Source organism: Budorcas taxicolor, chromosome 3 (genome assembly GCF_023091745.1).
Source record: "Budorcas taxicolor isolate Tak-1 chromosome 3, Takin1.1, whole genome shotgun sequence".
Lineage (NCBI taxonomy): Eukaryota > Metazoa > Chordata > Mammalia > Artiodactyla > Bovidae > Budorcas > Budorcas taxicolor.
The window spans coordinates 8,834,385-8,860,106 of NC_068912.1; the positions used below are offsets into that span (position 1 = coordinate 8,834,385).

The 25,722-nt window shown below is 50.6% G+C and overlaps 4 protein-coding genes across 9 annotated transcripts; 1 reads left to right on the forward strand and 3 right to left on the reverse strand.

The window, feature by feature from the left end:
• Positions 1 to 221: 221 nt before the first annotated feature.
• Positions 222 to 6,404, forward strand: B4GALT3 (beta-1,4-galactosyltransferase 3). 2 transcript variants are annotated; one of them, XM_052637275.1, is made up of 8 exons: positions 222 to 296; positions 1,123 to 1,268; positions 1,632 to 1,906; positions 2,413 to 2,648; positions 3,447 to 3,637; positions 3,746 to 3,868; positions 5,383 to 5,487; positions 5,621 to 6,404. In XM_052637275.1, exons 3-8 carry the CDS (start codon positions 1,645 to 1,647, stop codon positions 5,892 to 5,894), a joined length of 1,191 nt encoding a protein of 396 aa, XP_052493235.1. In that variant the 5' UTR covers positions 222 to 296; positions 1,123 to 1,268; positions 1,632 to 1,644; the 3' UTR covers positions 5,895 to 6,404. The 2 variants fall into 2 exon arrangements, with proteins under 2 accessions (XP_052493235.1, XP_052493236.1); XM_052637276.1 differs by lacking the exon at positions 222 to 296 and adding an exon at positions 358 to 552.
• Positions 6,405 to 6,518: 114 nt separating this feature from the next.
• PPOX (protoporphyrinogen oxidase) lies at positions 6,519 to 10,339 on the reverse strand. 3 transcript variants are annotated; one of them, XM_052637212.1, is made up of 13 exons: positions 10,160 to 10,339; positions 9,897 to 9,991; positions 9,615 to 9,749; positions 9,364 to 9,479; positions 9,042 to 9,174; positions 8,594 to 8,738; positions 8,294 to 8,484; positions 7,797 to 7,857; positions 7,500 to 7,618; positions 7,308 to 7,418; positions 7,059 to 7,208; positions 6,805 to 6,847; positions 6,519 to 6,722 (listed from the first exon to the last, which is right to left on the reverse strand). In XM_052637212.1, exons 2-13 carry the CDS (start codon positions 9,981 to 9,983, stop codon positions 6,580 to 6,582), a joined length of 1,434 nt encoding a protein of 477 aa, XP_052493172.1. In that variant the 5' UTR covers positions 9,984 to 9,991; positions 10,160 to 10,339; the 3' UTR covers positions 6,519 to 6,579. The 3 variants fall into 3 exon arrangements, with proteins under 3 accessions (XP_052493172.1, XP_052493173.1, XP_052493174.1); XM_052637213.1 differs by having other exon boundaries at positions 9,897 to 10,339; XM_052637214.1 differs by lacking the exon at positions 10,160 to 10,339 and having other exon boundaries at positions 9,364 to 9,495.
• Positions 10,340 to 11,110: 771 nt separating this feature from the next.
• USP21 (ubiquitin specific peptidase 21) lies at positions 11,111 to 17,227 on the reverse strand. 3 transcript variants are annotated; one of them, XM_052637119.1, is made up of 13 exons: positions 17,084 to 17,227; positions 15,641 to 16,261; positions 14,783 to 14,842; positions 14,531 to 14,651; positions 14,195 to 14,306; positions 13,857 to 14,012; positions 13,289 to 13,353; positions 12,833 to 12,936; positions 12,565 to 12,651; positions 12,205 to 12,283; positions 11,869 to 11,976; positions 11,650 to 11,764; positions 11,111 to 11,439 (listed from the first exon to the last, which is right to left on the reverse strand). In XM_052637119.1, exons 2-13 carry the CDS (start codon positions 16,238 to 16,240, stop codon positions 11,349 to 11,351), a joined length of 1,698 nt encoding a protein of 565 aa, XP_052493079.1. In that variant the 5' UTR covers positions 16,241 to 16,261; positions 17,084 to 17,227; the 3' UTR covers positions 11,111 to 11,348. The 3 variants fall into 3 exon arrangements, with proteins under 3 accessions (XP_052493079.1, XP_052493080.1, XP_052493078.1); XM_052637120.1 differs by lacking the exon at positions 12,565 to 12,651; XM_052637118.1 differs by lacking the exon at positions 17,084 to 17,227 and having other exon boundaries at positions 15,641 to 16,339.
• A 668-nt stretch (positions 17,228 to 17,895) lies between these two features.
• UFC1 (ubiquitin-fold modifier conjugating enzyme 1) lies at positions 17,896 to 21,673 on the reverse strand. The gene is made up of 6 exons (XM_052637470.1): positions 21,425 to 21,673; positions 19,547 to 19,614; positions 19,247 to 19,310; positions 18,866 to 18,942; positions 18,526 to 18,616; positions 17,896 to 18,327 (listed from the first exon to the last, which is right to left on the reverse strand). The coding sequence occupies exons 1-6, from the start codon at positions 21,545 to 21,547 to the stop codon at positions 18,247 to 18,249; spliced, it is 504 nt and encodes a 167-aa protein (XP_052493430.1). The 5' UTR covers positions 21,548 to 21,673; the 3' UTR covers positions 17,896 to 18,246.
• Between the last annotated feature and the right edge of the window lie 4,049 nt (positions 21,674 to 25,722).

Here is a 25,722-nt window from a genome sequence, read left to right on the forward strand (position 1 = left end):
ACGACTCAGAGGCTGAATTGAGGGGTGGGGAATAGAATCTTGCTAGGAGTCGGTCCAGTGGGGAAGAGCCCCCGTGCCGGTTTCCAAAGGGTCGAGCCCCTCATTGCCTGCGGCCTGAAGCGAGCCTCACCATCCCCGCGGTGCTCAGACCCTGCGCTCCACGCCTGGGCGACCTCCCTCCGAGGCCCCGCCCCGTGACGCGAGGCCCCGCCCCCGCGGCGCCCGCTTCCAAGATGGCGGCAGCGATTCCTGCCCGGCTGTCCGGGTGGCGGTGATGACGGGCGGCAGGAGGCCAGGTGTGTAGGCTGGAGATGGTGGGGTGAGAGGCCCTGGAGAAAGGTTTGGGAGATTGGGAAGGTGAGAAGTTTTGGGTAAAGGCTGTAAACAGCCTTGAGCAAGGAGGGAGACCTAAGTGCAAGTCCGGACAGAGGCCGGCGGGCTCACTTTGCAAGGTAGAGCAATCGCCAGAGGAGGTTGGCGTGGAATGAGATGAGGCTGCTCCGAAAGAACTGGGCTGTAACCCCTTCCAGACCGCTGACCACGCCCCTCTAGGTGAGCTAGCCCAGGTTCCTCTGACAGGTTCTGCCCAGTCCTTCCTCTCCCGATCTCATTTCATCAATAACGCCGACCCCCACCCTCGCTAGGATGGAGAAAGGTAGAAGAAGGTAGAGGACGCTACCCCCATCCTATTTCCTGCCGCGCTCCAGGGTTGTTTGCTTGCAGCTCCCAGGTGGTCACCTCCCTGCACCTGCGGAGCTAGCTCCCATAAATGTGAAGAACGGAAAGCAGCCAGTTTCTTCCGCCTCCCTGGGTTCTTTTGAGGCCACTTCACAGTCCTGTTAGGACTGCCTCACCCAGATCTCCAGTAGTTGCCCTGTCCCCACTCCCCAAACAGGTTGGTCCTGTTGGCGTGGGGGATGGTTAAATACCGAGTGAATGTGACACGCTATAGGATGGCTGGGGCAGAGCCGGGGACCTAGCATCTCCTGCTCCACCCCTTTTCTCTCCAAGCACTTTCCCTCGCTCGCTTCCCGCTTCCCGAGCTGGGAAGCCGGCTTCACCCTGTTCCTGCCCTCTGCCCCTCTGAGGGTGGCTGGCTATCCTTGACCACTTCTGTTCCAGCTGGTCCCAAGATTGCTGTTGGCGTGCTGGATGGAGCCTGTCTCTGTCCTCCGTTGCGTTTCCAGTTTTATATAATGCTTCACATCTCTGCTCCCCTGGGACCTCCTGGAGTCCCCATGATCCTGAAGAAGACAGTTTGAATCTAGGTGAGTCTATCTCTCCCCCTCTAAAATTGGAAGGAATGTTCTCCGGAGAATGCTCTGGAATGGCCTTGGGACTTGAATGATGTAAGCATTCTCTCGGGGGTGGGGACTGAGTAGGCGGTAGGAGCTGTTTGAGGGAGGGGTGGGGGAGAGTGAAACTTAGGCTGGGAGTGACAGGTGGTGCGGCCTGCGTTGGTTACATTCTGTTTCTTTCTGTATTGGTGTGTGCTCCCTTCTGTGACTCGGTTCTTTCCCTTTTTCCTCTTTACCCCTGCCCACGACCTTCATCAATACCCAATGATCTCTCTGCTGGCATGCTGCCTTCCTGCCCCCCACCCCCAGAACTCTCCTCTCTCTCTCATCCAGACCCCAGCACAGGATGTTGCGGAGGTTGCTGGAGCGGCCCTGCACCCTGGCCCTGCTTGTGGGCTCCCAGCTGGCAGTCATGATGTACCTGTCGTTGGGGGGCTTTCGAAGCCTCAGTGCCCTCTTTGGCCGAGAGCAGGAGCCGGCATTTGACTATTCTCATCCCCATGATGTCTACAGTAACCTCAGTCACCTGCCTGGGGCCCCTGTTGCCCCAGGGGGCCTCCCAGCTCCTCAAGGCCTGCCATACTGTCCCGAACGATCTCCTCTCTTAGGTGAGTGCAGAAGGAAAGCAGAAGGCAAGGCCAAGGTGTGGGGACAGGGAGGCTTGGAAAAGTATAGGATGGCAGCCATGGGTCTTCAAACTGGAGGGTCATGGAACTGGGAGGTAGGCTAATGTTGAGATAGAATGGACTCTAAATTTGGAGTTTCGACTTGGGTTCTTTGATTGAGCCACAGCTTTCAATTGCCTGCCCGTTTATGGGCTCTTCATGCCTCAGGGTAGGATTAGGAGTTAGTTGGAAGTCCTGATCTTTCCACCTGCTGACTCTAAGCTTCCAACCTTGTGAGGCAGGGGAGAGTTAAGGAACCCTAAAATAAGGCAGGCTAGGTGAGGAGCCTTCACCTTCCAGACTTTGCAAAGTTGTCCCAATGATGGGGAACTCAAGGTTTTGTGAGATTTCTGAGCAGGCCCTTGGGGGAGCTGAGTCCCAGAATCAGACTGCCAGGGACAGTTCTCCTTGACCTTCTAATCCCTGACCTTGTCATTCCCTCCTGACAGTGGGTCCCGTATCCGTGTCCTTTAGCCCAGTGCCATCGTTGGCAGAGATTGTGGAGAGGAATCCCCGGGTAGAACCAGGGGGCCGATACCGCCCTGCAAGGTGTGAGCCCCGGTCCCGGACAGCCATCATTGTGCCCCACCGTGCCCGGGAGCACCACTTGCGCCTGCTGCTCTACCACCTGCATCCGTTCCTGCAGCGCCAGCAGCTTGCTTATGGCATTTATGTCATCCACCAGGTACTCCCAGTTCCCACGCCACTGTGATTTTCTTTTTAATAAGGAAGCCTCAAGCAAATTCCACTCCACTCTCATATAATGGGTCTCAAAATAATTAAAAGAGGGTCAGACTGTGGAACGTAAGAAAGCAGCAGCTTGCACTGCTCTGCCAACATGTTAGCCCCATGCTTCTTCTTAAGGGTATTCCCATTGTCCTGTAATCTTCCATGATTTTTCTGTTGTTGAATTTGGAAGTGGATAGATTTGGGCTAAAGTTCTGGTTCTGCCATTTGTTCCATACGTGACCTTGAGCAAGACACCCAACCTGCTAAAATGAGGCAAAGAGTGGTAACGAATATACCACCTATTTCACATGGTTGTTGGGATTAAATGCTAAATAATAGCATGTGTGTGTCAGGCACATGTGTGTGTTAGTCGCTCAATCATGTCCAATTCTTTGCGACCCCATGGACTGTGCCAGCCAGGCTCTTCTGTCCATGGGAGTCTTCAGGCAAGAATACTGGAGTGGGTTGCCATTCCCTTCTCCAGGGGATCTTCCTGACCCAGAGATCGAACCCGGGTCTCCTGCATTGCAAGAGGACATTCTTACGTCTCCCTCTTTACCATCTGAGCCACCAGGGAAGCCCATCCGGCACATACTGATGCTCGAAAATTTTTTGTTGAATGAGAAAACAAAGAAGTTGTCTTTCTCTTCATCCTCTTCATCCCATAACCCACTTTGACTTCCCTCCATTCACTATTATGCTTCTTCTCCATGCCACCTATAGACCTAGTTGGTTCTCCTCCATTATCTTCCAGGCTGGAAATGGAACATTTAACAGGGCAAAGCTGCTGAATGTTGGGGTGCGGGAGGCCCTGCGTGATGAAGAATGGGACTGCTTGTTCCTGCATGATGTGGATCTCCTGCCAGAGAACGACCACAATCTGTATGTGTGCGACCCCCGAGGACCTCGGCACGTTGCTGTTGCCATGAACAAGTTTGGATACAGGTAGAGGGCATGGGAGGGTACTGGAAGCAGGATATTCCACCAGCCAGTGGAAGAAGGAGGGATGGCTCCCAGAAGATGTGTGGAATCCAAGGATCTTTCTTTCCCCAGCCTCCCGTATCCCCAGTACTTCGGTGGGGTCTCGGCGCTCACTCCTGACCAGTACCTGAAGATGAATGGTTTCCCCAATGAATACTGGGGCTGGGGTGGTGAGGATGATGACATTGCTACCAGGTCAGCCTTCTTGCCACCACCTTCTTCCCTAACCCCAGCCTGGATCCCTGTCCTCTAAGACCACCTCTAGCCCTAGTCTTTTTAACACTAATTTAGGTCCCTGGTCCTGAACGGTGCCTATTCCTCTCCCTTATCTTTGCAGCCTACCCAGGTCAGGCTTTGCATGCTGCTCCCCCTTCTGTTATCTTTCAGTCCCTTAGACCTGGTTAGTAACATTCCCGGGAGAGAAGACAAGATCAATACAATCAATCCCAATAGTATCATGGGATTCCAGAACTGGAAAGGGGCCTAGAGACTGTTTAGTCCTGCCTCTGCTAGGATTGCATCCAAGCCACTTCCTGCAGAGCTGGAAGAGGAAAAGCTCTGCTCCACATAGTCCAGAATCACTTTTTTTTTTTAAAAAAAAAGAAAGGGCCTGTGCCATTGGCATGATGCCAGCTTATTTTTAGCATGTAAAACATTTTGACCTTCAGCCTCAGCTGACCCAATTTCATATGTCATTTGACTATTTGGGCTTGATATGCTGGGCCCCTTGCCTCTCCTCCCACTTTGTCCTCTGGGAAGACATCTCTATGAATTCTTGTCTTCTGTATGTGTGTAAAGCACCCAGCAATTTCTAAATGTACGTATTCTTTCAGTACCTTCCCCGACCATCCTCACTTCTTGCTTCTGTGTATCAATCAGAGTTGGAGTTCATTTCTTTCCAGGTCCTGATTTCCTGGTTCCACCCTTTTCTTAAATGTGGGTGGGGGGCAGGAGTGCAGCAGAGCTGAGGCCGCTCAACCACTAATCTCAGTAAGAATTGCTGAGCTTGGGTCTGTGGTTCCCAGTCTTGTCCTACCTTTTTTGACAAAATGGTTCCTCTCCCTGTCCTTTGCAGACAGCAAAGGCAGCTCCTGGGAGCCATTGAGGAAACAGGTGGGAGGTGCAAACCTACCTCTGCCAATTGTTTATAGCCCCCAGGCTGCCTGCACTAGGCCCTGAGGATTTGGAGACAGCCAACTTTTACATTGGAGAAGGCAATGGCAACCTACTCCAGTATTCTTGCCTAGAGAATTCCATGGACAGAGGAGCCTGGTGGGCTACAGTCCATGGGGTCACAAAGAGTCGGATACAACTTTGCCTGTGTGTACTGAACTGTAACTTCCTCTAATTTTAAAGGAAAACTGGAGAAGGAAATGGCAACCCACTCCAGTGTTCTTGCCTGGAGAATCCCAGGGACAGGGCAGCCTGGTGGGCTGCCGTCTATGGGGTCGCACAAGAGTCGGACACGACTGAAGCGACTTAGTAGTAGTAGTAGTAGTAGTAGTAGTAGTAGTAGCTTTTACATTATCTCAGCCTTTCCTTCTTTCTCTTTGAGTTTTCTGTTCGCCCTTCCAGTACTTGGCCCTTTATCGAGTTAGTAATAGTTATTCTTTGCAATTCCTCCCTTGCTGGCCTTAGCTCTGCTTGCTCACCTGTCAGCAGCTTTCTTTCACTCTGGATCCTTCAAGGTGCCCTCGCTTTTCCCATAGGGTTCGCTTGGCTGGGATGAAGATCTCTCGTCCCCCCACATCTGTGGGACACTATAAGATGGTGAAGCACCGAGGAGATAAGGGCAACGAGGAAAACCCCCACAGGTAGGACGGGAGGGTTGCCTGGGAATTATTAGTGAATCCTCAGGGCTCTACACCCTAGCCAGGCAGCTCCTAAAAGTTTCTAGATTCCTGGCTGTTCCTTTCCAGGTCTCAGTCTCCAATCTCTAACCCTCAGATTTGACCTCCTGGTCCGTACCCAGAATTCCTGGACTCAAGATGGAATGAACTCACTGACATACCAGTTGCTGTCTCGAGAGCTGGGCCCTCTCTATACCAACATCACAGCAGACATTGGAACTGACCCTCGGGGTCCCCGGACTTCCTCTGGTCCCCATTACCCGCCTGGTTCTTCCCAAGCCTTCCGTCAGGAGATGTTGCATCGCCGGCCCCCAGCCAGGCCTGGCCCTCTGCCTACTGCCAACCACACAGCTCCCCATGGTTCACACTGACTCCTTAATCATGAAACTGAATCTTTCCCACTTTAATCATGAAACTGAATCAGAGGGGTTATATTTTCCCCACCCTCAGCTCCTCACTGCTCTTAGAGGGATGTGGGGGAACTGAACTTTACTGCTGTGCTGGGGGCAGGGGCCTCTCCTCACTGCTGGACTGGAGCTGGGCTCCTCTGGCCCTGGGGGGTCTCTCTTTCTAGGGTCACCTGCCAGGGCTTATGACTGTGAATCCTTGATGTCATGACTTATGTGATGACTCCTAGGAGTCCCCTGCCCATGGGGTAGGAGCAGGGCTGGACCCCAAATCCCTTCTTCTTCCATGGAGAGAAGAGTGATCTGGCTTCTCCCGGGACCTCTGTGAATATTTATTCTATTTATGGTTCCCAGGAAGTGTGTTTGAAGGAAGCCCCTCCCTGGGTGCTTTCTGCCAGTAATGGAGTAGCTCCCTCTTTCGGACCTGGCTCAGGGGGCTGGGATTTTGATATATTTTCTAATAAAGGACTTTGTCTCGCCTCTGCTGCTTTCTGCGTCCCAGGCACTCTTTGCCTATCTTTGCTCACCCACCCCCACCTTCTGCCCTTGGATGACAGAACAGCCAGGCCAAGCCAAGCTTTAGCAACTTTTATTTTCATGGGTGAGAGAATCCCTGCCACCAGGGGCAAGAAGAAGTGGGAGCTGAGGATCAACTGTTAGGTTCTATGCCTAAGACACGGGCTGCTGCCTGACGCCCACTCTCTATACAGTCATTGACAGCAACCCCCTCATAGGAGGCCCCGGCCAGAGTCAAAGGCAGCTTCTGAGCAGCCAGGAATTGGGCAGCTGACTCTGAAAGGAAAGATAAAAGGAATATTACAGCTGGGGGTCTGTTTTCATGGCTCTTCTCAGCCCAGCTGCTTTCTCAACTTACCCAGTTTTTGCCAGTGGCCTAATGTATACTGGGGGATAGAGTTCTGGGGAGAGAAAAAGGGATACAGGAAAAACATTATTATTGATATCCCAGGCCTGGGTGCTACGTTCCGTGGGGTCACAAAGAGTCAGACACGACTTAGTAACTGAACAACAACAGGCCTGGATAGACAGTGACAAATGGATCAGTCCCTGCCTCCAAGGCATGCCTCTACTAGGTAGCTGAAGAGGGTTTACCTTGTGTTACCAACTCACCTTGTGTAGATGGACCAAACAGTGACTTGGTGGCTCATTCAGTCCTAACTGAGTGGCAGCAGCTTTCTCTGCCTCCTGTTGGAGCAGCTCCTGAGATAAGACACAGCCCCTGGCTTCTAGTGTCTGTAACCAGGAACCTCCCAGCATCACCTAAGGAGGGAAGATAGCACTGATTAGCCTGGCCTTACTGCACTGGGGCAGAGAGGAGCCCTTTGGAAACTCCCACTAAGCACAGCTGCCTTCTCTCACAGTCAGTCTGAGGCCAGGCAGGCTCCCATCCTGCTCAGGGAAAGCAACGGAGTCATACACAATTCCCAGGATAACTGGATCTTCTGAGGAAGGCACCAAATGTCCAAATCCCTGGAGAAAACAGAGACTGGGTCAGGAGGGAAGGGTTCCAGTTAAGCCCGTGTCTGTCTCGCCTCCTCTTCTGGGTCACACCTGGACAGGCAGACGAGCTCCTCGGTACTGCAGATTCACCACAGCCACAGACACAGCAGTGATGGTGCTCAGGGCACGGGCCAGAGGTGCAGCCTCAGCAGGGAGCAGCTTGCTGAGCACTGGAGGAGAGAGCGGCCTGCCTCAGGAGGCATTCCCAGTGCAGTTTGGGCCACCCTCCTTAGGATAAGACCCCCACAAGGATGAGCAGTTCAAGGGCATGGTATGGTCCCGTTGGCCCAGGAAGAAGCTAGGCTGCCTCACCCTGGCTGGGGAAGGGGAGGGTGGCTATCCCATTACCTGAAGCTGGAATGGCACTAATAATGTGGTCAGCCTCCAGGCTGCTGTCCTCTAGAGACACCTGAAAGTATGAAAACATTAAAAGACAGAAATCATGGGAATTTTGCCTCCGTTTCCCAGCACCCAAGTGGCAGGAGAGAGACTGGATGCTGACTCAGGATGAAGAGACTAACTGTGTAGTCAGAACAAATATCATCTCCCTGTTACTCCAGCAAGTGGGCCAGACAACAGCCAGTGGGCCAATCTGAAATGTTTAGTGGAGCTGGGTGGTTCTTTCCCTTAGCTGGGAGCCACTTATATATAAGCACTACTTCTGTCCACAGATCTGGATCAGATGGTCTTGGAGGAAGGTCCACAAATAAGGCCTAAGAACTTGGGGTAGCCCATATTTAAGCAGCTTCTAGGACAGAAGAAAAAGAGAAACTCCAGTCCTGGAGTTTAAACAAAGATGAAAACTCTAACACACACGTTCATTACAGTCCAGGAGGCTCGCCTACCTTCCAGCGCCCTTCTGCCTGGAGACTGAGCCCACAGACTGGCTGGCCTTGGAGAACACTGACACCCCTACTAGTCAGGTGGGCCTTGAGGGCCCGGGGCAGTGTCTCCAGCCCTCCACGGAGTGACCACTGGCTCCAGCGCTCAGCCCGAGCTTGGCGAATAAGTGCTGAGTCCAGCTGTGGGCCCTGGCCTGCAGAGAAGGAAGCAGAGAAGAATCATTAAAATAGCACTCCTTGCCTCCAGTCCCTCACTCTGGCAGTCCTTAATATCTTCAACCCTTGCACCAACTGCCCCCTCACCTGCCCCCAGCAGCAGCCCCAGTAATATGGAACGGTGGGTTTGCTCAGCTTGGAAGAGACTGGGAAAGCAGGACCTGATGCTGAGCTCACGGCTGTTGCCTGCAAACACTCCACGGCAGAGACTGTCCATGGCTAGAGACGCCACCTTAAGGGTGAGACTAGGATTAAGAGGCCAAGGAATAAACTGCACTAATTTCCACTGATCCCTGCTTGGCAGGGAATGGGGGCAGCATGGGTTTACTTGGAAAGCAGTCCGGCTACAACAGATGGATGGGAAGGAAGTGAAGGCATTCACCTCAACAGTGAGTTTGGGAGGCTACTGGGTACGAAGAGAAGAGGGCATTTTCAGAGGCTACAGAAGAGGCCCCAGTGGTAGCTTTGGGCCCCAGTGGTAGGTTTGCAGCCGCTTTAGAAGGGGAGGCTTCTGGGGGCTTCTGGGTGGTGTTACCTCAGGACCAAGGCGGCGCTGGGCAAAGCTGTGCACAGTCTCATCAGGGTCTTTGCCACGAGGGGTGGTCAAATCCCTCAGCCCAGCCCAGAACAGAGGCTTGGAGAAGGGAGGTGAAGGGCGGAGGAGCCCCCTGCATGGAGGAAGGCACAGTGAAAAGGGAGCTCTGATTTGCCTCCCCAGCTCCAGGGGATCATCTCTATTCGTTTGGTCCCTTTTGCTGGGAGGGCTGACAGCTGACAGACTGGGAGATGAGGAAATGGAAGGGATGTGAGGACAAGGGCAAAGGAGAACGATGGCAGTAAGGAAGTGATAACATTACCTGATGCCAGAGGGCAAGGCATGCAGAGCACCACCTACATACAGGAACCTGTTCTGGGCAGCTGGATGGTCTCCCCGGACAGGCAACACTTCTGAGTCCAAGCCAAGCTCAGAAATCTGCTCTCCACACGTCCTCAAGAAGAGGATAGACTAAGGAAAGCACTGTCCACCAAATCCACTTGCTTCCCTTAACTCTATCCTCTAGTGAAGGCCCCTCCGCAATCCCTCCTAGGCATGGCACAAGCCGCTCACCAGGAGCAGGGTCCGGGCTCCCAGGGCTCCTGCCGGCCGAATTCCTCGAGGTCCAAGTTCAAAAACAGCACCATCTGGCCCGCGTACTGAGCGGATCCAGCCTCCCAGGCGCTCGCTGCCCTCCACCAAGACCACCTGAGGACAAGAGGGAGGCACTGCAGCCTACAGCCACAGCCGCGGCGGCATACGCGGTCAGGAGAAAAAGGGGGCGGCGCAGTCGCTCTTGCTGGAAATGGGAGAGAAGTATTAAAGGCGCTCCCTCTGGCAGCGCGGCGCACTCACCTTGGGGGGACAGGGGGCCCGGCTCAGGTAGTAACTGGCGGCCAAGCCGCTGATCCCTCCGCCCAGCACGACCACGGTCCGGCCCATGAAGAAACCTGCGGGTGAAGAGGCACTACGGACAGGGCGACTGCAAGCAGCCTGCTCTGCAGAAAACCTGCGAGCTCCGCGTTCCACCCCCGGCCATTCGCTGTTTGCGGGGAAACCCAGAGCCGGCGGATGCGGTGGTGGAACTCTGAGGTCCCCTCCCAGGGCCTAGGACTCACCCACGAGGGGAACGAGAAAAATGAGGCGAAAGGAGTTAGCGATCTCAGCGCATCACCCCGCCGGCGATCCGGGGGGACAGGGGAGGCGGATAAGGGCCACACCCACGCTATCTGCTCGCGCAGGGCTCGGGGACCCAACTGGACGCCGGTGTTCTGGAGCGCTTTCCCTCCCACCCCCATGCAGGCCTAGGGCTTTCAGCCCGCTGCCTCCGCCCCCAAGCTTTTTGGCCTTTCCGACTCTCCGTCCATTCTAGTCTCGCGGACGCTCCGGCCTGTAGAAGGCGGTTCTCTGAAGCTGGAGATTAACTGGTTCGATGCCGGGTTGGAGAGAGCGGCCATATCCCGCACGGCTCTCCCTTCAGGGCTGGAGCGGCGAGAGCTGAATCCTGGTTAGCATTCCCCAGCTCGAGCTTCCCAGGCCCACCTAGGGTGAGAACCCTGGAGGGAGGCTCCCAGGAGCTTTGGTTGTAAGGAGAGTAGATAGGGGCACTGGAGGCTGGTCCGTGGGGAAGTGGCTCCATCAACAGCTCCTTGATGTTAGCAACAGCCTGGGCCTGTGGGAGCTAGGGCAGCCCGGCAGCGTACCGTGTTTATCCACAGGGGTCCCTGGGTACCACGCTCTCGAGAGGCAGCCCCCTACGCGGGCAAAACCCGTGGACCCCCATGCCTGCACTCTAGTTCCAGGCTTCCTTACAGCTTCACGAGTCTCAAGTTTGCCTTCCCTCTTCTCTTACCAATGTAAACCTTGGCATCCCCGTGTCCTGGTCCCACACCCCATCCCCACCCCCACGGCTCTGAGTGGGCCCCCATCTGTTCAGAGAGGGAACTGAGTCCCAGGAAGACTCCCCATTCGGCCTAGTTCTGTATCTCCACACCCTTAAAGCACAAATACAAATAAGGTCTTTTTTTTTTTTAAATAAATTTATTCACAAAAAAAGTGAGACTGTAGAGGGTCTGGGGGCTGTACACGGGCAGGGGCCTGTGGAGCTCTGTACATGGGACTGGGAGACAAGGGAGCCTCCAGGTGAAAGGGGATTTTTTAATAAAAAAAATAATGGGAGGTACAACCACCCCCTCCCCCCTCCCCGATTAAAAAGACACAAAAATAGACGTCTCTGAGGTAAATGGGGAGCCTGGGGGCTTAAGGGTGTTGAAAGGGTTTCACAGGTGCCAGGGCTTAAAAGGGATGTCACAGGCACCGGGGTGGCTCCTGCATCAGTTGGTAGAACAGCACGTAGCCCTCACTGGACGCCACCTGGTTTTCACTGACAGGGGAAACACTAGGAAGAAAGGACATGGGGAAAGAGGTGTGATCATCTCTGGGTATTCTACCTCCCCACAAGATCAACCTCACAGCATCCTGGTAGTGATCAGGATACCAACCCAGCCCCCACCGCCCGGCACCATGCTCCCCTGGGGCTTCGGATTTGGGAAAGATGTCAGGGCTGCTGTGGGGATAGGGCCGGAGGGGAGTAGCAGGCTCTTCTCACCGAGAGTCATTGTAGACGTGCCAGCCAGTCTGGCACCGGCACAGGGCTGTGTAGTGGCCGTAGTGGACGCTGCCCGAGTGGTTGCAAAGGGCGTACAGCTGATACACGGGGCTTCCTTCAGGGTTACAGACGACCGAATCCTACAGTCAGAGCTGTGCTCCGCTCCCACCCTTCCCTCCCCTGCATGGAGCTCCTCAGGACCTTCCCTGCCAGACTCACCGGCTTTGTCACTGGCGAAGTCCCCTAGGCTCAGTCGCTGCAGCGGGAAGTCTACACCTACTGAACTCTTCTTGATGGAGCCTCGGGAGGCGGAAAATCGATTAAGATCTAAGCTCTGGTTAAGGAGAATTTGGGAGGCAGAAGGCCTCTGAGAGGGGCTGAGGAACTGAATGTTGTCCACCACCCCTCCCTGAACACATCTGGGGAGCATGATAGGGAAAGGTGGAGTGGCCGGTTTTTCCTAAGGCAAACTGAATTCCCAAATGTCCAGCTTCTGTAAACATGGAAAATGTGGAAAAAGAATGAATGGGAGAAATAATCTGAAGATTAGGATACGGAGCACGAGAATGCGGGGGAATCTCTGTACTGTCAACTTTTTGGTACTTCGTGTTTTCTGCCGACATCGGTCACACACCTAAACAAATGTCAAATAATGTTATAAGGTTAACATGTTCCTCACCTCAGCTGCCTTTTCTGGCATCCTGACTCACAAATTCACTGTGCTCTGTATACATTGCTGCATCCTCTGGGCCGCTGCCCTTTGCCCTGGAAGCACCAGGACATACCTGAAACTCCTTTACAAACCCTGACACGTGTCATTCTTCATACTCAGGCACCATGCAACCCCTTTTACACATACGGAGCTCCCCCCCAGGTTTCCCACCCTTACTATATCCCTTGTGAACCCCCACATACTGGGGCATTCTCCGATTCTAGCTCTTCTTCCTTGGTGAAAAGGTTGAAACAATCTCGCAGAGACACCTTGCCCCCAGCAAATCCTTTCTGAGGGGAAAGGGGAGTGAAGGGTCAGCATGGTATGAATTTACTTTTCCAACTCTTCTCAAGTAATCCAAGCTTCATTTCTGCTCCAGAGACCCACAGGGTTCCCTCCCACACTAGGGGTGGGAGGACTGCATCACAGAACTCATGTCCCATCCACCCCTGGAATCTTCTGGAATCCCACCTTGGGGATGGGCAGGGACAGGTCACAAAAAACCTCGAAGGTTGTGGAGCGATACCCACAGGCCTGGCACTTGAGACAACTTTTCAACTGGCCCACAAACAGGTCTAGATAGAAGCAAAAGGGCAGGAGAAACAGTCACTATGGGATGCCTAAGGTGCTTTCTTGGAATTCCACCCCCTTACTTGACCTTTCTTTTCCCACCACCACCACTCCTCACAAACCCCTAACAGCTTTTCCACCCAATCCTGTTCCCATACCCCTCGATAGTATTGATTTTTTCTGCCAAGCCTGCACCGCCCCCACCCCCAGACACTTTCCCCCATCACTGTCTTACTCCATACCCACGATCTTCCCCCGTCCCACACACACACTCCCTCCATCACTGCCTTACTCCATATCCACGATCTTCCCCCGCCCCCCCACACAGACTCCCCCCATCACTGCCTTACTCCATACCCACGATCTTGCTGTCCTCTCTTTCCAGGTAACGCTTCCACATTAGGTTGGCTCGATCGTCATCGCTACGACAGAGTAAGGAAAGTGGGAAGCATCCATGAGACAGCAGGAACGCTGGGCACCCCTAACACTGAAATGATCCACAAAGCCCTGTACCCCACCCCACCCCATACCCTACCCCCTCTGTGCCCCAGCTCCTTCTCTGAATTTCAAGAAAGAGTCAAAGGAGCCCTCCTTCAGAGGACTTTCTGGTGAGAGGAAAACAAAGGAATGTAGACGGGGGAAGAACATGCCGTCTTCTTCCACCTGGCTCCAAATCCCGTTTGTACCTTATAAATTAATTATCCCCTCCTCCGTCAATATGGTGACAGCCACAGCACTGTCTTCTGCTTCCATCTGCGCCCCTCAGCCTCCTCCTTCCTTCTTCCTGCTTCTGCACTGCTTCACCAACCATTTTCTGAACTATATATTTCCTTGGACCCTGCAGCCTCAACCGTGACTCACTTCTATGAAGGATGAATGCTGCTGATAAACTACTGGGGAGAAGGGGGAGGGGGAGCAACCTTACCTTAACTCAGGTTCTTCTAGCAGAGCCCCTCCGAGGCGGGGTGGGGGGGGAGCAGGACTACTGGCCAGGATTGGTGGAGCCCGGCGGCCTCGGCGGTTGATTTCGAGGTGTAGCCGCTCCATGAGGAGCTTCAGAAACTCTTGGGCATCCTGCTGGCTGCAGCCAGACAAAAAGCATGGGCAACTGACTCCTCCCTAGTCCACAGTCACTGATCTCTGCCCAGACATCTGTCCCCACTTCCTGGATGAAGAGCATCTCAAGGCTCAGAATGAGGCTGCCAGGGCTCCCTACCCCCAGACAAGGCCAGAGAGAAATCCCATACCCTCCAGCTCTCCCACCTGTATCCAGAGAAGGAGGGGACGTATTTCTGGAAGACAGCTCGGAATCGAGTAGGATTCACAGCTTCACAGGAATCAGGGTGCCACAGGGCACCAATCACATCTGCAAAGGCTGTTAGGATGCGAGTGGGGAAGGGAAACAAAAGTTTAATTACTACAAGAGGGAAGCAAGAGGCGGCCGAGAGGGTGGAAAACCACCTCTAGGAAATCAGACACAGGGAAAAACAGATACAACTGCCAGCTTTCAGGCTCGGGTTCACCGCCACTGGCAGATGAACCTACATGGGGTTAGGGAAAAGAGCACCTGAAAGGGGGGAGCAGGAGTTGTTGCCCTACCTTCAGTGAGCTCCTGGGCTCGGCCCCCTCCAGGCACCTCTTGACGGAAGTCCCTTCGCAGACAGAAGTCCCGAAGAGGCCGGGTGCTACTCAAACACTGTAGCACAGCATTTAGGAAGCACTGGGGAGCAGGAGAGACCCAAGAAGCCTTAGGAGAACTTCAGTGCTCTGCTTCTCTAAGTTTCCCTCCCCATGCCTGTCCCCAGCACCAGTCCACATTCCTGTTAGGAAGGATGCAAGAACGGCTCTCACCGTGTTCCCCAGATTTCGGAGGCCAACGTGACCAGAGCCCAGAAGCAGTGTGTGATGAGCCTGGAAGATCAGTAGAGTACAGTCAACAGGTTCCTGTATACCCTTAACTGGCACTTGAACCTTCCCACAGCATGCTGCCCACTGCCTTCCCCATCCCATCCTTCACCCCCAAACTCTACACTTTCTCCCTGAGTATCAGGGTCTCCCTACCTCACTGGCCATGAGCAGTAAGCCCATCACAGCTGAGTGTACCACGGTCTCAGCCATGGCTGTCCCATCTGTTCCCCACTTACTCCTCTGCCCAGCTAGCCGGCGATGCAACTCCTGGGGCAACTCCCCAAGCACTGGCATGGTTGCCCAGCTGCTCCCCACCCCCACCTTGCTACCCGCAAGGCCCCCTCCTGCACCCGTGGCCCCTTTCTACACCCTCTCCTGATGGCTCCAACTGCAATCAGCCTAGCTCACTTAGCTCAGGAAATGGGCAACCACATTAGCTCAGATGTTCTGAGCCTGCCCCTCCTTGGCTCCAGAGATTAATTAAACCTAGGCAAACATCCTAGGAGAGAAGGCACAGCAAGGGAAATTAAGGGCCTGGGGACCCAAATAATTCCAAATGGTTGAGTTAATTCCTTGGAGAATGAAGTGGCAAACCATGCTGGGGAGTCACAGACAAGCCCAAAAAGGGTCTATGAGGCTCAAGGGTACTTAAGGGAGAAGAGAGTCCACACTACTAAAATGAAGGAGTGAAAAAGGAATTTTGAGGGAAAAGGAGAAAGGAAAGCCATATGATGGCAAGAAAGCTGGAGGCATGGAGGAACGTGTGGGCATGGAAGGCCACGTGTACCAGCGAATCCTCACCATCTTGTCATCGCAGTAGAAAGGTTCAGAGGGCCGGGCAGATAACACGTGGAAGGAGCCATGTGGAGTAGGGGGCTCTGTCCGTATGCTGAACAAAGTGGGTGGCCCAGGAAAGCCCCCGAGGCGGCGGAGAGAGGTGCTACGTCTCAAAGGGGGTGGCTCAGGCCGGAGAGCCAAGCGGCTCAGTGCAGCCCCCAGCTCTCCTGTGCCACGGTGCCCTCCCAAGGCAATCCCCATTGGACGCAAGTCCCCACTGCTCACAGACTTGGAACGGGCTAGGTTGGTCCTGGATGGGAGAGGCAGAGCCACAGTTGGGGGTGGTGAGCCAGGCAGGGGAACTCCATGATCTGCCCGAAGTGGGCCGCTGGGACGAGGGCCTGAGGTCCGTCCCCGTCCCAGCTCCAGTTTCTTGAGCCGTTCCTCAGGGGGACCTGGCCTAGGAGGCAGAGGTCGTAACATGGGATTTGGCCCAGGGCCTGGGTTTCGGCGTTCCTTGCTCCGGGCCCGGGGGGCAAATGGTAGCTTGGATCCCACTCGGGGCTGGATATTAAGAGGTGGCTCTCGGGTCCGTCCCAGGCGGTGCTCAGAAGCCTGGGGCATTGTGGACGCCACAGGCTGGACCTGAGAGAAGAAGACAGGGTCAACATTTGAACATGGAGGGAGGTGGGAACCTAGGCTACCATACCTGGCTATATGCATGGATGGCAGGAACCGTATCTATCATATCAGTCATTGTATCCCCAATAGCTAACATAGTGTTTGGCACAAAGTAAACACTTAGTAACCATTGAGTAAATGAATGAATGAATGATAGCAGTCCAGAGCTTTGACTCTACATTCCTTACCCTCTTCCTGCAGAATACAGCTTTACTGGAGAGCCAATGAAAAGACAGTTACTATCATCTGTCTTTATAATCTAAATGTTCATGAAGGTCCCCCATGAACCTAGTCAAGTGGGATGTGCTCTGGGTCATTTAGAACCTCTGGTCAAATAGGGGTGTGGATGCAAGTATAACAGCCCCAAAGATAGCATTCCATTCTCAAACCTCTGCCCCTCCGGGCTGCAAATGAAGCAGGTTAAAAGGGTGACTTGCGAATCACTCCCTGCCCCCCGCCTCTGAGCTCCAAAGTGATGTCGGGGCTTAGGGGCAGTGGCGAGCAGGGAGGACGAACAACTAATTCCCTGACCCTCAAGCTCTGCACCTCGCCCACCACAGCAGGTTTCAACCGGGTCCGCCCCCCTCGAGGGCAGAAAGGCCGAGGCTGCTGATTGGCTACGGGGTCCAGAGGCATATTCTCCACGATCCAAGGATGCTGGTCCCTCCAGCCCAGTTCTCTCAGGCCTGCCAGGTCCCCAGCGTCTTTGCCTTTGTGGAGGGCAATCTCTCGAGTCTGGAGCAGTCTTCCCTCGGAACCCCCCACGCCATACGCCCCGGACCGTACCTGTCCCCGAGTGAGGCGGAGGGGGAAGCCAACTGGGGTCAGGCCTCAGCTCAGGGCCACCCCCTACTACCCTCGCGCAGCGCCCCCGCGGGCCCGGCTGCAGCTTTAGCCGCAGCTATTGCCCAGCTCTCTCCCGCCGCAGGGGCCGCCGCCATCTTTGTTGGTCCCGCCCGGCCACCGGCCACCGGCTTCACTGTCTCTCAGAGCGCCTGCGCACCCACACTCAGAATCCACCCACCTGCATCCTCGGCGCTTGCGTGAACCCGCCCTCTTGGCTCCGCCGCTGACACCATGGAAACACAGCCAACTTTAGGACCGCCAGTTCCCAGCTCTGCCAAAATTTTTCTTTAAACCATCACTCCAAAGCAAGTCCCTAAAGTACAGAGTCCCATCGCCCCATCTCGTGGCCCTAGAGGATATAAACCTGACAATCGTTGTATGGCCCCCCCGGCTTGCAGCACAGACCTTCCCAGGGAGCAGGGATGCGAATGCAGGGTCCAGTCCACAGAAGAGAAGTATCCACATAGGGATTGGAAGCTCCTCGGAGGGCAGGGAATACTGGCCCTGCAAAACCAGTCCTCAGTCATCTTGCAGGCCGAAGCAGGAGGCTCCCTGCTCAAGCACATGAGCAGATTTCAGCAGCAGGGACAGCAGTCAGGATTTCCTTTCATTCTGGTCCAGGCCAGAGCTTCCTCCATTTCCCCCTGCCCCCTGAACTAGGATGGTCGTACATGTGCCTTGGGTGGTAGCCTGCTGACCCGTAGGCTACTCACCCACTATTACAGCCACCAATGAGAGCCACAAGCCACCAGAGAAAGCAGCTTTTATTGATGAGTTATCTTCAGAAACCAGAAAGACTATGTATCCACTTTTGGTCACCCCCTATCCCTCTAGACCTCGCAGTGCTCCACCTAGGGAAGGGATATAAATTGCCTCTTGGTTTTTCAAGGCTCTAGTCTTTCCTCTTCCTCTGTAGCCCAACTTAAGAAATCCAGTAGCAATGCTGTTTTTTTCCAGCAGTGTCTGCTGCAGCTACTTAGTAACAGTTATGGGTGAAAGGGTGTCAGGGGAAGCAGTTAGATGAGTAAGAAAAATGATGCACAGGAAAACAGGAACCGCAGCCTATCAAAGGTCCCTCTGTCCTGCCTCAGTGGCTTGATCCTTCATTGGCTGCATTTCTCTTTATGCTGAATCACTCCCTTCTGAATCAGATCGGGGATTTCCACTGCCAGCCATGGACCCAGCTGCAATACAAGGGAGACCCTGTGAGATTACTACCAGCCACTCAATGCCTTGTATTCCACCAGAAGCTCCTTCCTAGAGATAGTCTAGGAGAACATACCCAAAGCAAAACACTATTATTCCATGTTTACTCTCACTTTTCTTATATCGCTCAGGACCAAACCCCTTCCCCTCTTATATACCAAATACTCCAAACTTACCCCCAGAGCCATGAGATGAGCTAGTCCAAACTTAGGCACATTCCTGGCCCACAAAGGCTTAAAGTGATCGGTCAGACATATTTTGCCACCCCTATGAGAGGAACAAGATCAGAAGGTGTTGACATGCAAGGTACACCACAAAGCAAAGCAGATTCTTGAGAGCACAGGAAGACTGCTGGGGATCAGAACTGAGAACAAGGTCATCTAAGTGCTTTGCCCAGGCTTGGCAGAGGGAGATGTGGAATTTCTCTAGGCCTGCAGACTATGAGAAAATTTCTACCTTGGTGAGCTCTTCACCAAGGCCTTCTTTGACCTTTTCCCATCTCCTGTTCAGTCCTACCTGTACATCTTTGCTGTTTTTCCATCTAGTTCAGGTACTGCAATTTCTGGAGCAGTAGCGGGATATGTGATAGGAATCTGGAAGAATTACAAGGCTTTAATATGACAGAAGCAGAATAGAAAGGAACTAATCTAATCAGATATACACATTTCTTGGTTAAAATGAAAGGTTCTGCAAACTCCCCCAAGCAGCAGTTACACAGCAGGGTTCTGGACATGGAGATGAGTAATTAAAACCTATGCTTGTTTCAAACCTCATTAAGATTTTCCCTCCCATTTAAAAAGTTTTCTTTGGTCCCTCCAAGAAAGGTTAGCTTGTTAAGAATCACCTAATCCCTCGTCCTCTACTAACCTCCATTAACTACCACTCCATCATACTCACGTCAAACTCGATGTCAAACTCATATTTGAGGAGGTCATGGATGTACCAGCATTTTCCAAACCACCTAAAACAGAAACCAAGCCTCAGTCCAATTTTCCCATTCTTCTAATACTCATATGACATCTTTTTGGCTTAGGTGACCAGCCTGGGAGACTCATAAGTTGGGAACTGGGGACTCTGGAGTTGTGGGATTGAAGACTAGAAGGGGGCAGGAAAGGCCTGAGAGTGGGTTCTGGGACACCGGAATGCTTAAGCTATATAAGATCCCCACCACCACACCTCCCGAGAGGGTCTGCCTACCGAGTCCCTTCCTTGTTGGACTCCAGTCGGAACCAGTCATTGTCCGCATTCTTGTTGTTCTCCACATACTAAAAGCAGAGAATGAGGTCTTTGAGGGGGGAATTGGGGCCAAGGGGAGTACGTCTTCCCTCAAAAGAAGTGTGATTACTTACTCTCTGTTTACCCAACTTTTCTGACATAAGTTGAAGTCAAAGCCATATTGGTAAGTAGGGGACTTGCTCAGAACAGAGAATAGAATGCTTGGGTTCTACTCAATTTAACAGGCACAAAACACTTTATGATGTTGCCTGGCTTTTCTTCTCACTTCTGACAATGTCAGTGACAACTCATTTTATGGCATATTCCTTCCCAAGACTTCATTTTGTCCTGATTTTGACTAGCACTCATATGCTGAGACTTCTAAATCTTTATCTTTAAACTAGAGCTTTTCTCAGAGCTTCAAAGTCTATATACAAATGTATTTTGAAACTTCTACCTTCATTCCACAGGTACAATTCAAACTTGGCAGTGCGAGTTTCCCCCTAGTCCTTCAGACTTGTTTTCTCCACCACACCAATCTCCATTGGCAGTATTAGCATGCAGTCACCCACGCTAAAAACCTGGAAATCATCCTTAAGCCTCCTTCTCCTTTACAAACCAATCTTTTATGATATTCTGCTGATTTTACCTTCTGAATATTCTTCAAGTCTATCTCTCTTTACCATAACTGCTGAATTTATATCATCACTTTTCTTTTGCCTGGAATGACAGCCTCCAAACTTCAGCCTTAGCCCTGCCAATTCTGTTTTCCTCTCTCCTGCCAGTGATTGATCTAAACCCAAATCTCATCATGTTAACATCCTCTGGTTAACATCCTTTAAAGGTATCCCAATGCCTCCAAGATAGAATTCAAGTGCTCCAATCTATTTATTAAGTCTTATCTACCACTCCCTGACACCCCCTGATGCTCTAACAACTCTGAACTACTTGTGTTTCTTCATATAGGTCATGTATTTCTAGCTTCCATAACTTTGCTCATGCTGTGCCTTTTGCCTTGAATATTCTTCTCTTATGCTCGTTTTTTATAAGGCTAACTTATGTTTACCCTTTCAGTCTCAGCTCAAGCATTGCCTCTTCTAGAAAGCCTTCCCTGACCAGACCCAGGCTAGATTTAGGTATCTCACCTCCTGCTTCAAAACATCCTAGCAATTTCTCAGACTCCTTCTCCCTCTTTCTCCACCTTATGTATTATAATATGTTTCTGTCCATCGGTAGGCTCCACTTTATTCGGCTTTGGATGCCCCTCCTAGGTACTAGATGTACATTATTTTTTAAATTTATTTTTTAGTGAATACATGCATCAGGAAACCTTTGAAACAGAGACCACCGCAAGAAGTCAAATTCTTTCCACAGAACGGAGATTAGCTGAGAAAACGGTTCATTCCTAACTGAGCTGAGCTCCTCATCTCTCTGCAACTAATACCTACTTTAATTTTTCGATCTAACATGTATTCCTACCTTAGGACAAGTGAAAGAGCGGAGGGACTCAGGCCCGGACTTAGGGCTCTTAAGAAATCCTTAAGACCACCTCCCCTACATCCAGGAGCGCAATCACCTGGGGCCAGAAGGACACGTCATTTTCCTGGGCCGCGTATCCCTAAAATTACTGCTGCTTTCAGGAAGAAAATCTGGCCCCACTGTAGTTCCTAACTTGAGTCTCTTCTGCCTCCTCCCCACCGCGGCTCCTTAAGTCCCCCAGCCCCGAAGTCATCCAGTATCTTTGAATTTGTAAGTTACACTTTAAAACCGGAAGTAGATTCCATACGGAGCCTATTCCGATGGACACCTGATTACCCGCAAACCTTTTACGACGCGGTTGACAGTAGAAGCACAACTGACCCGTATAAGAGACTGATATTCCTCCTTGAGTCTCTGCACCCACAACTCCCGATCTCGAGGTCCGGCGTTGGTCTTCAGCACCGGGATCTCAGACACGACTCGCCGGGTGGCCTCGTCCGCCATCTTAGACCAGGGCACAAGAGAAACACGGAAGTGGTATTACCTGTAGTTTACATTCAGGGCGCCTCCATCTTTACTATGGGAAGATGGGGAGTTAGCTGCCTTAAAACTTCGCTAACTACGATCTTTATTTTCTAGTAACGAAGACAAATTTGTCACCGGATCACCTGCTTGTGGGTGCAACGAGGAGAAAAGAATGGAAACGGATGACTATGTCCTGGATATGGCACCTATCGTTTAACAGTAGATTGCTCAAAGGGTGACTTCCGCTCATGCTCAGAGACGTAATCTCGGAAAACCCTTCTGGACACTTGAAGAATTGTTAGAATTTCAGGCAATTGTAGGCGCTCTTCTGGTTCCTGTCATCCTAAAATGCGCGAGTCACCTGTTTCAGCTTTGATTAAACTTCCTTAACTTCCTTGTTGTTAGGCTGAGGTAGCAAGGAGCCACTGTAGTCTTCCATTCAGTTCAGTTCAGTCGCTCAGTCGTGTCCGACTCCTTGCGACCCCATGGACTGGAGCATGCCAGGCCTCCCTGTCCATCACCAACTCCTGGAGCTTACTCAAACTCATGTCCATTAAGTTGGTGATGCCATCCAACCGTCTCATCCTCTGTTGTCCCCTTCTCCTCCCGCTTTCGATCATTCCCAGCATCAGGGTCTTTTTAAATGAGTCAGTTTTTCGCAGCAGGTGGCCAAAGTATTGGAGTTTCAGCTTCAGCATCAGTCCTTCCAATGAATATTCAGGACTGATTTCCTTTAGGATGGACTAATTTGATCTCCTTGCAGAACAAGGTATTCCCAAGAGTCTTCTCCAACACCACAGTTCAAAAGCATTAAAAGTCATCCATTAGGAAGGTATTAAACTCTTGAAAGTTATTGGAAACCATGGAGAATCAAAGTATATACAGTCTCAGCCCAAAAGAGTTAACACAATTGAATTAGAGAATTCTTAATAAATGCCAAAGTTGTTGAAAGGCCGCTAGAAAACTTGCCTTCGTCTAGCCTAGTCATTTTGGGGTCTGGAATTAACAAATCTAGGAGGGAATCAAGTCTCTTATCTCCAGTGCATAGCACACAGTAGGTACCCAGTAGTCCTTTTTCAGAATTTTATATCTTCCAGTTGGTTTTTAAACAGAAGCACATTATTTTTGGCCTTAACTTACACATCTTGTTTGCAGCGTTAATCATTGCAACTTTTAGCTGTAATTTTGGATCCAATCCTATTAATCATGAAATTCTATAGTTTATCTACAAATTTAATTTCTTATGGCTGAAGCCTCCAGTACAATGCTGAGCACAGACACCCTTTTCTTGTTCTGATTTCAGGGAGGAAAGCATTGTCTTTCTTTTTTAAGTATGCTATTCTCTATAGGCTTTTCATGGGTGCCCTTTATCAGGTTAAGGAAGTTCCCTTCTCTTCCTAGTGCTGAAGGTTTTTTATCATGAATGGGAGTGTTCCCCCCCTCCCTGAATGTTTTTTCTTTATTCACTGATGATGTAATTTTTATCTTTTATTAGCATGCAATATGTTTCTTTCTTTAAAATATTGGATACTGGATAAGGCTAAGGCAAAGCTTTGTAGTATGTCACTAGAGTTTTCTCTCCTGGAGAAATAAATATTTATTCCATTTTGAGTGTGGGCTTTGTGGTCTGGTGGAGAGCAGTGATTTGCGATGAGGCATGCAATTTGATTGTCATAAGAATTTGGAGAAGGAGGAGAAATAGGGAAATGTAGGTCAAATTGGATGCACAGTGTTATAAAAAGAATACATTCTGAGGATTTAATGTACCAGCTGGCTCAGCGGTAAATCCACCTTCAATGCAGGAGACTCAGGTTTAATCCCTGGGTCAGGAAGATGCCCTGGAGAAGGAAATGGCAATCCACTCCAGTATTCTTGCTTGGGAAATCCCATGGATAGAGGAGCCTGGTGGCTACAGTCCGTGGGGTCACAAGAGTTGGATACCATTTAGTGACTAAACCACCACCGCCACCACCACACGGTGACCACAGATGGGCTTTCTCTAGTTGCAGTGTGTGGGTAAGCAGGAGCTACTTTTTGTTGTGGTCCATGGGCTTCTCACTGGTGGCGTCTCCTGTGGAGCACAGGCTCTAGGTGCACGGGCTTCAGAAATTGCAGTATGTCAGCTCAGTAGTTGTGGCACATGGACTTCAGCTGCTCCATGGCACGTGGAATCTTCCCACACCAGGAACTGAACCCATGTCCCATGCATTTCAGGCAGATTCTCATCCACTGTACCAGCAGGGAAGTCCAATCTTACGCATTCTTAACCACACATGTGTTGACTATGTGAAGTGATGGATATGGATATTGATTTTGCTAATCATTCGTATATGTACTCGCGCATGCATGTGTATTCACCAAATGCATATGACATATACATGCAGATGTATATCAAGCCATGATTTTAAAAATATATATTTGTCAATTATTCCTCAGTAAAGTAGGGGAGGGCCAGACTTTGGTGAGTTACTTTATCTCTGTGAGCTGCATGTCCTCACCTATGAAAGGATAGTAGTGTTTATAGGGTGATTTTGACTATATATGAGAGCTTTCCATTTTTATTTTACTTATGTTTATTTGGTTGTGTCAGATCTTAGTGTGGCACGTGGGATCTTTGTTGCATCACACGCAATCTTTCGTTGTATTACATGGACTGTCTAGCTGTGGCATGAGTGTGGTGTCTCTTCATGCATTCACATAATACACTTTCAGGATGAAATTCACGTTAACTATATGGCAGTGATTTTCAAACTTTTTGTAATGCTGGAGCTAGTTTAACAAGCAAACTCTCACTTGGAATCTCAAAATACAAAAATGATCAATGCAGAGATGTTCTTGTTCAAGTGCAGTCAGAGACCTCTAGCCTTAGAATACTTCCCCTATGGTAATGATTTATCACACTTTATTGTTTAATTGTTGTGAAAGACTGGAAACTCACAGTAAAGACTGTGTATCAATCTTGTTTATACAATAATAGTGTGGTGCCTGGCACAAGCTAAGTGCTCAGCCAGTATTTTTAAAATAAAAGAATTTCTTGATGAGTTAGGTAAGCATCAGAAAAGCTGTCTCCCTAAATCTGTATCTTATTTAAAAAAAATAACAACTCACTTTATTAGACCACTTTGTAAAGCAGAGCTCATAATGCATGATAAAAAGCTGTCTCTATTGTAAGCATAGTTGTATTTCTGTATATTTATTTTAGAGAAATGTTTCATTTAAAATTTTCAATTTAGCTTATTTTAGTTAAAGTATTTCTTACAAGAGATCAGAAGGTAAGATTGAGAAGACTGAAAAAAGAGTGTGTAGGCCTGCACTTCATCTTTTTTCCAAAGGAAGAGCTCATTCATGCACAATTCGTGCATTTATGGAGTTCTTACTACATTCAGGCATTGGAAATACAGTAGTGCATAAGGCAGGCAGAGTACTTGCCCTGAAGGAAATTTTCCTAAAACAGCTATAAAAAGGAATTGGACAGAAATGACTGGAAATTTCAATTCTGGGAAGTGTACTGACATCAGACCATAGTTTTGATGGGATAGTACTATTGGGTACACGAGGGTGCCCCTGAAAGTAGTTGAAAATCCCATTGTCAGTCATCATGGAGAAAGGTAGACCTTGGGATGAAACGAGAAATACTGTATTAGGGAAATAAACGTTGGGCTAGGGGAGGAATTTAAGTTTTTCCTCATTCTGATTTTAAAGGGGTTAGTCTGGACTGTAATATTCTCAGAGAATATAGCTCAGAATGGTGAGGAGAGGGAACCACCCTATAGAGGATCAGTATAGATGGGTAACCAGTTCGGAAAACTTTTTCCCTTTTGTTATTGCCTTTAATTATTCTGGAGACTTCAGCAAAGAATTCTTATAACACTCAGAGAACTTGGTGGAGAGAATGATTTTTAAAAAAAATTATACAATGCTTATAATGTGCTAGGCAGTGTCCTAAACGTTAAAAAAAAAAAAAAAAGATCCTTTAATTCTGGCAACAATCTTAATATAGTTACTTCATTAGCTTCATTTACATTTGAAAAAACTGAAGAACCAACTGAAGTTGGGCTCAATAAAAGAAAGCCCTATATCACACAGCCACTAAATGGTAGAATTGGCATTCAGTCCCAAGCACAGTCTGGCTCTAGAGATCACATCCATAACCA

Coding starts and splice junctions, on each gene's coding strand:
- B4GALT3 (XM_052637275.1), top strand. CDS start 1,645: ATGTTGCGGAGGTTGCTGGAGCGGCCCTGCACCCTGGCCCTGCTTGTG. Junction 1,907..2,412: donor CGAACGATCTCCTCTCTTAG/GTGAGTGCAGAA, acceptor CCCTCCTGACAG/TGGGTCCCGTATCCGTGTCC. Junction 2,649..3,446: donor GCATTTATGTCATCCACCAG/GTACTCCCAGTT, acceptor ATTATCTTCCAG/GCTGGAAATGGAACATTTAA.
- PPOX (XM_052637212.1), bottom strand. CDS start 9,983: ATGGGCCGGACCGTGGTCGTGCTGGGCGGAGGGATCAGCGGCTTGGCC. Junction 9,480..9,614: donor GAGCCCGGACCCTGCTCCTG/GTGAGCGGCTTG, acceptor TGTGGAGAGCAG/ATTTCTGAGCTTGGCTTGGA. Junction 7,858..8,293: donor AGGCAGAAGGGCGCTGGAAG/GTAGGCGAGCCT, acceptor TCATACTTTCAG/GTGTCTCTAGAGGACAGCAG.
- USP21 (XM_052637118.1), bottom strand. CDS start 16,339: ATGCATATAGCCAGGTATGGTAGCCTAGGTTCCCACCTCCCTCCATGT. Junction 12,937..13,288: donor AGAGGACAGCAAGATCGTGG/GTATGGAGTAAG, acceptor GCTTCTATCTAG/ACCTGTTTGTGGGCCAGTTG. Junction 11,440..11,649: donor CACGTCTACAATGACTCTCG/GTGAGAAGAGCC, acceptor CTTTCTTCCTAG/TGTTTCCCCTGTCAGTGAAA.
- UFC1 (XM_052637470.1), bottom strand. CDS start 21,547: ATGGCGGACGAGGCCACCCGGCGAGTCGTGTCTGAGATCCCGGTGCTG. Junction 18,617..18,865: donor AAAACAGCAAAGATGTACAG/GTAGGACTGAAC, acceptor TTCCTCTCATAG/GGGTGGCAAAATATGTCTGA. Junction 18,328..18,525: donor CTCATCTCATGGCTCTGGGG/GTAAGTTTGGAG, acceptor CTTGTATTGCAG/CTGGGTCCATGGCTGGCAGT.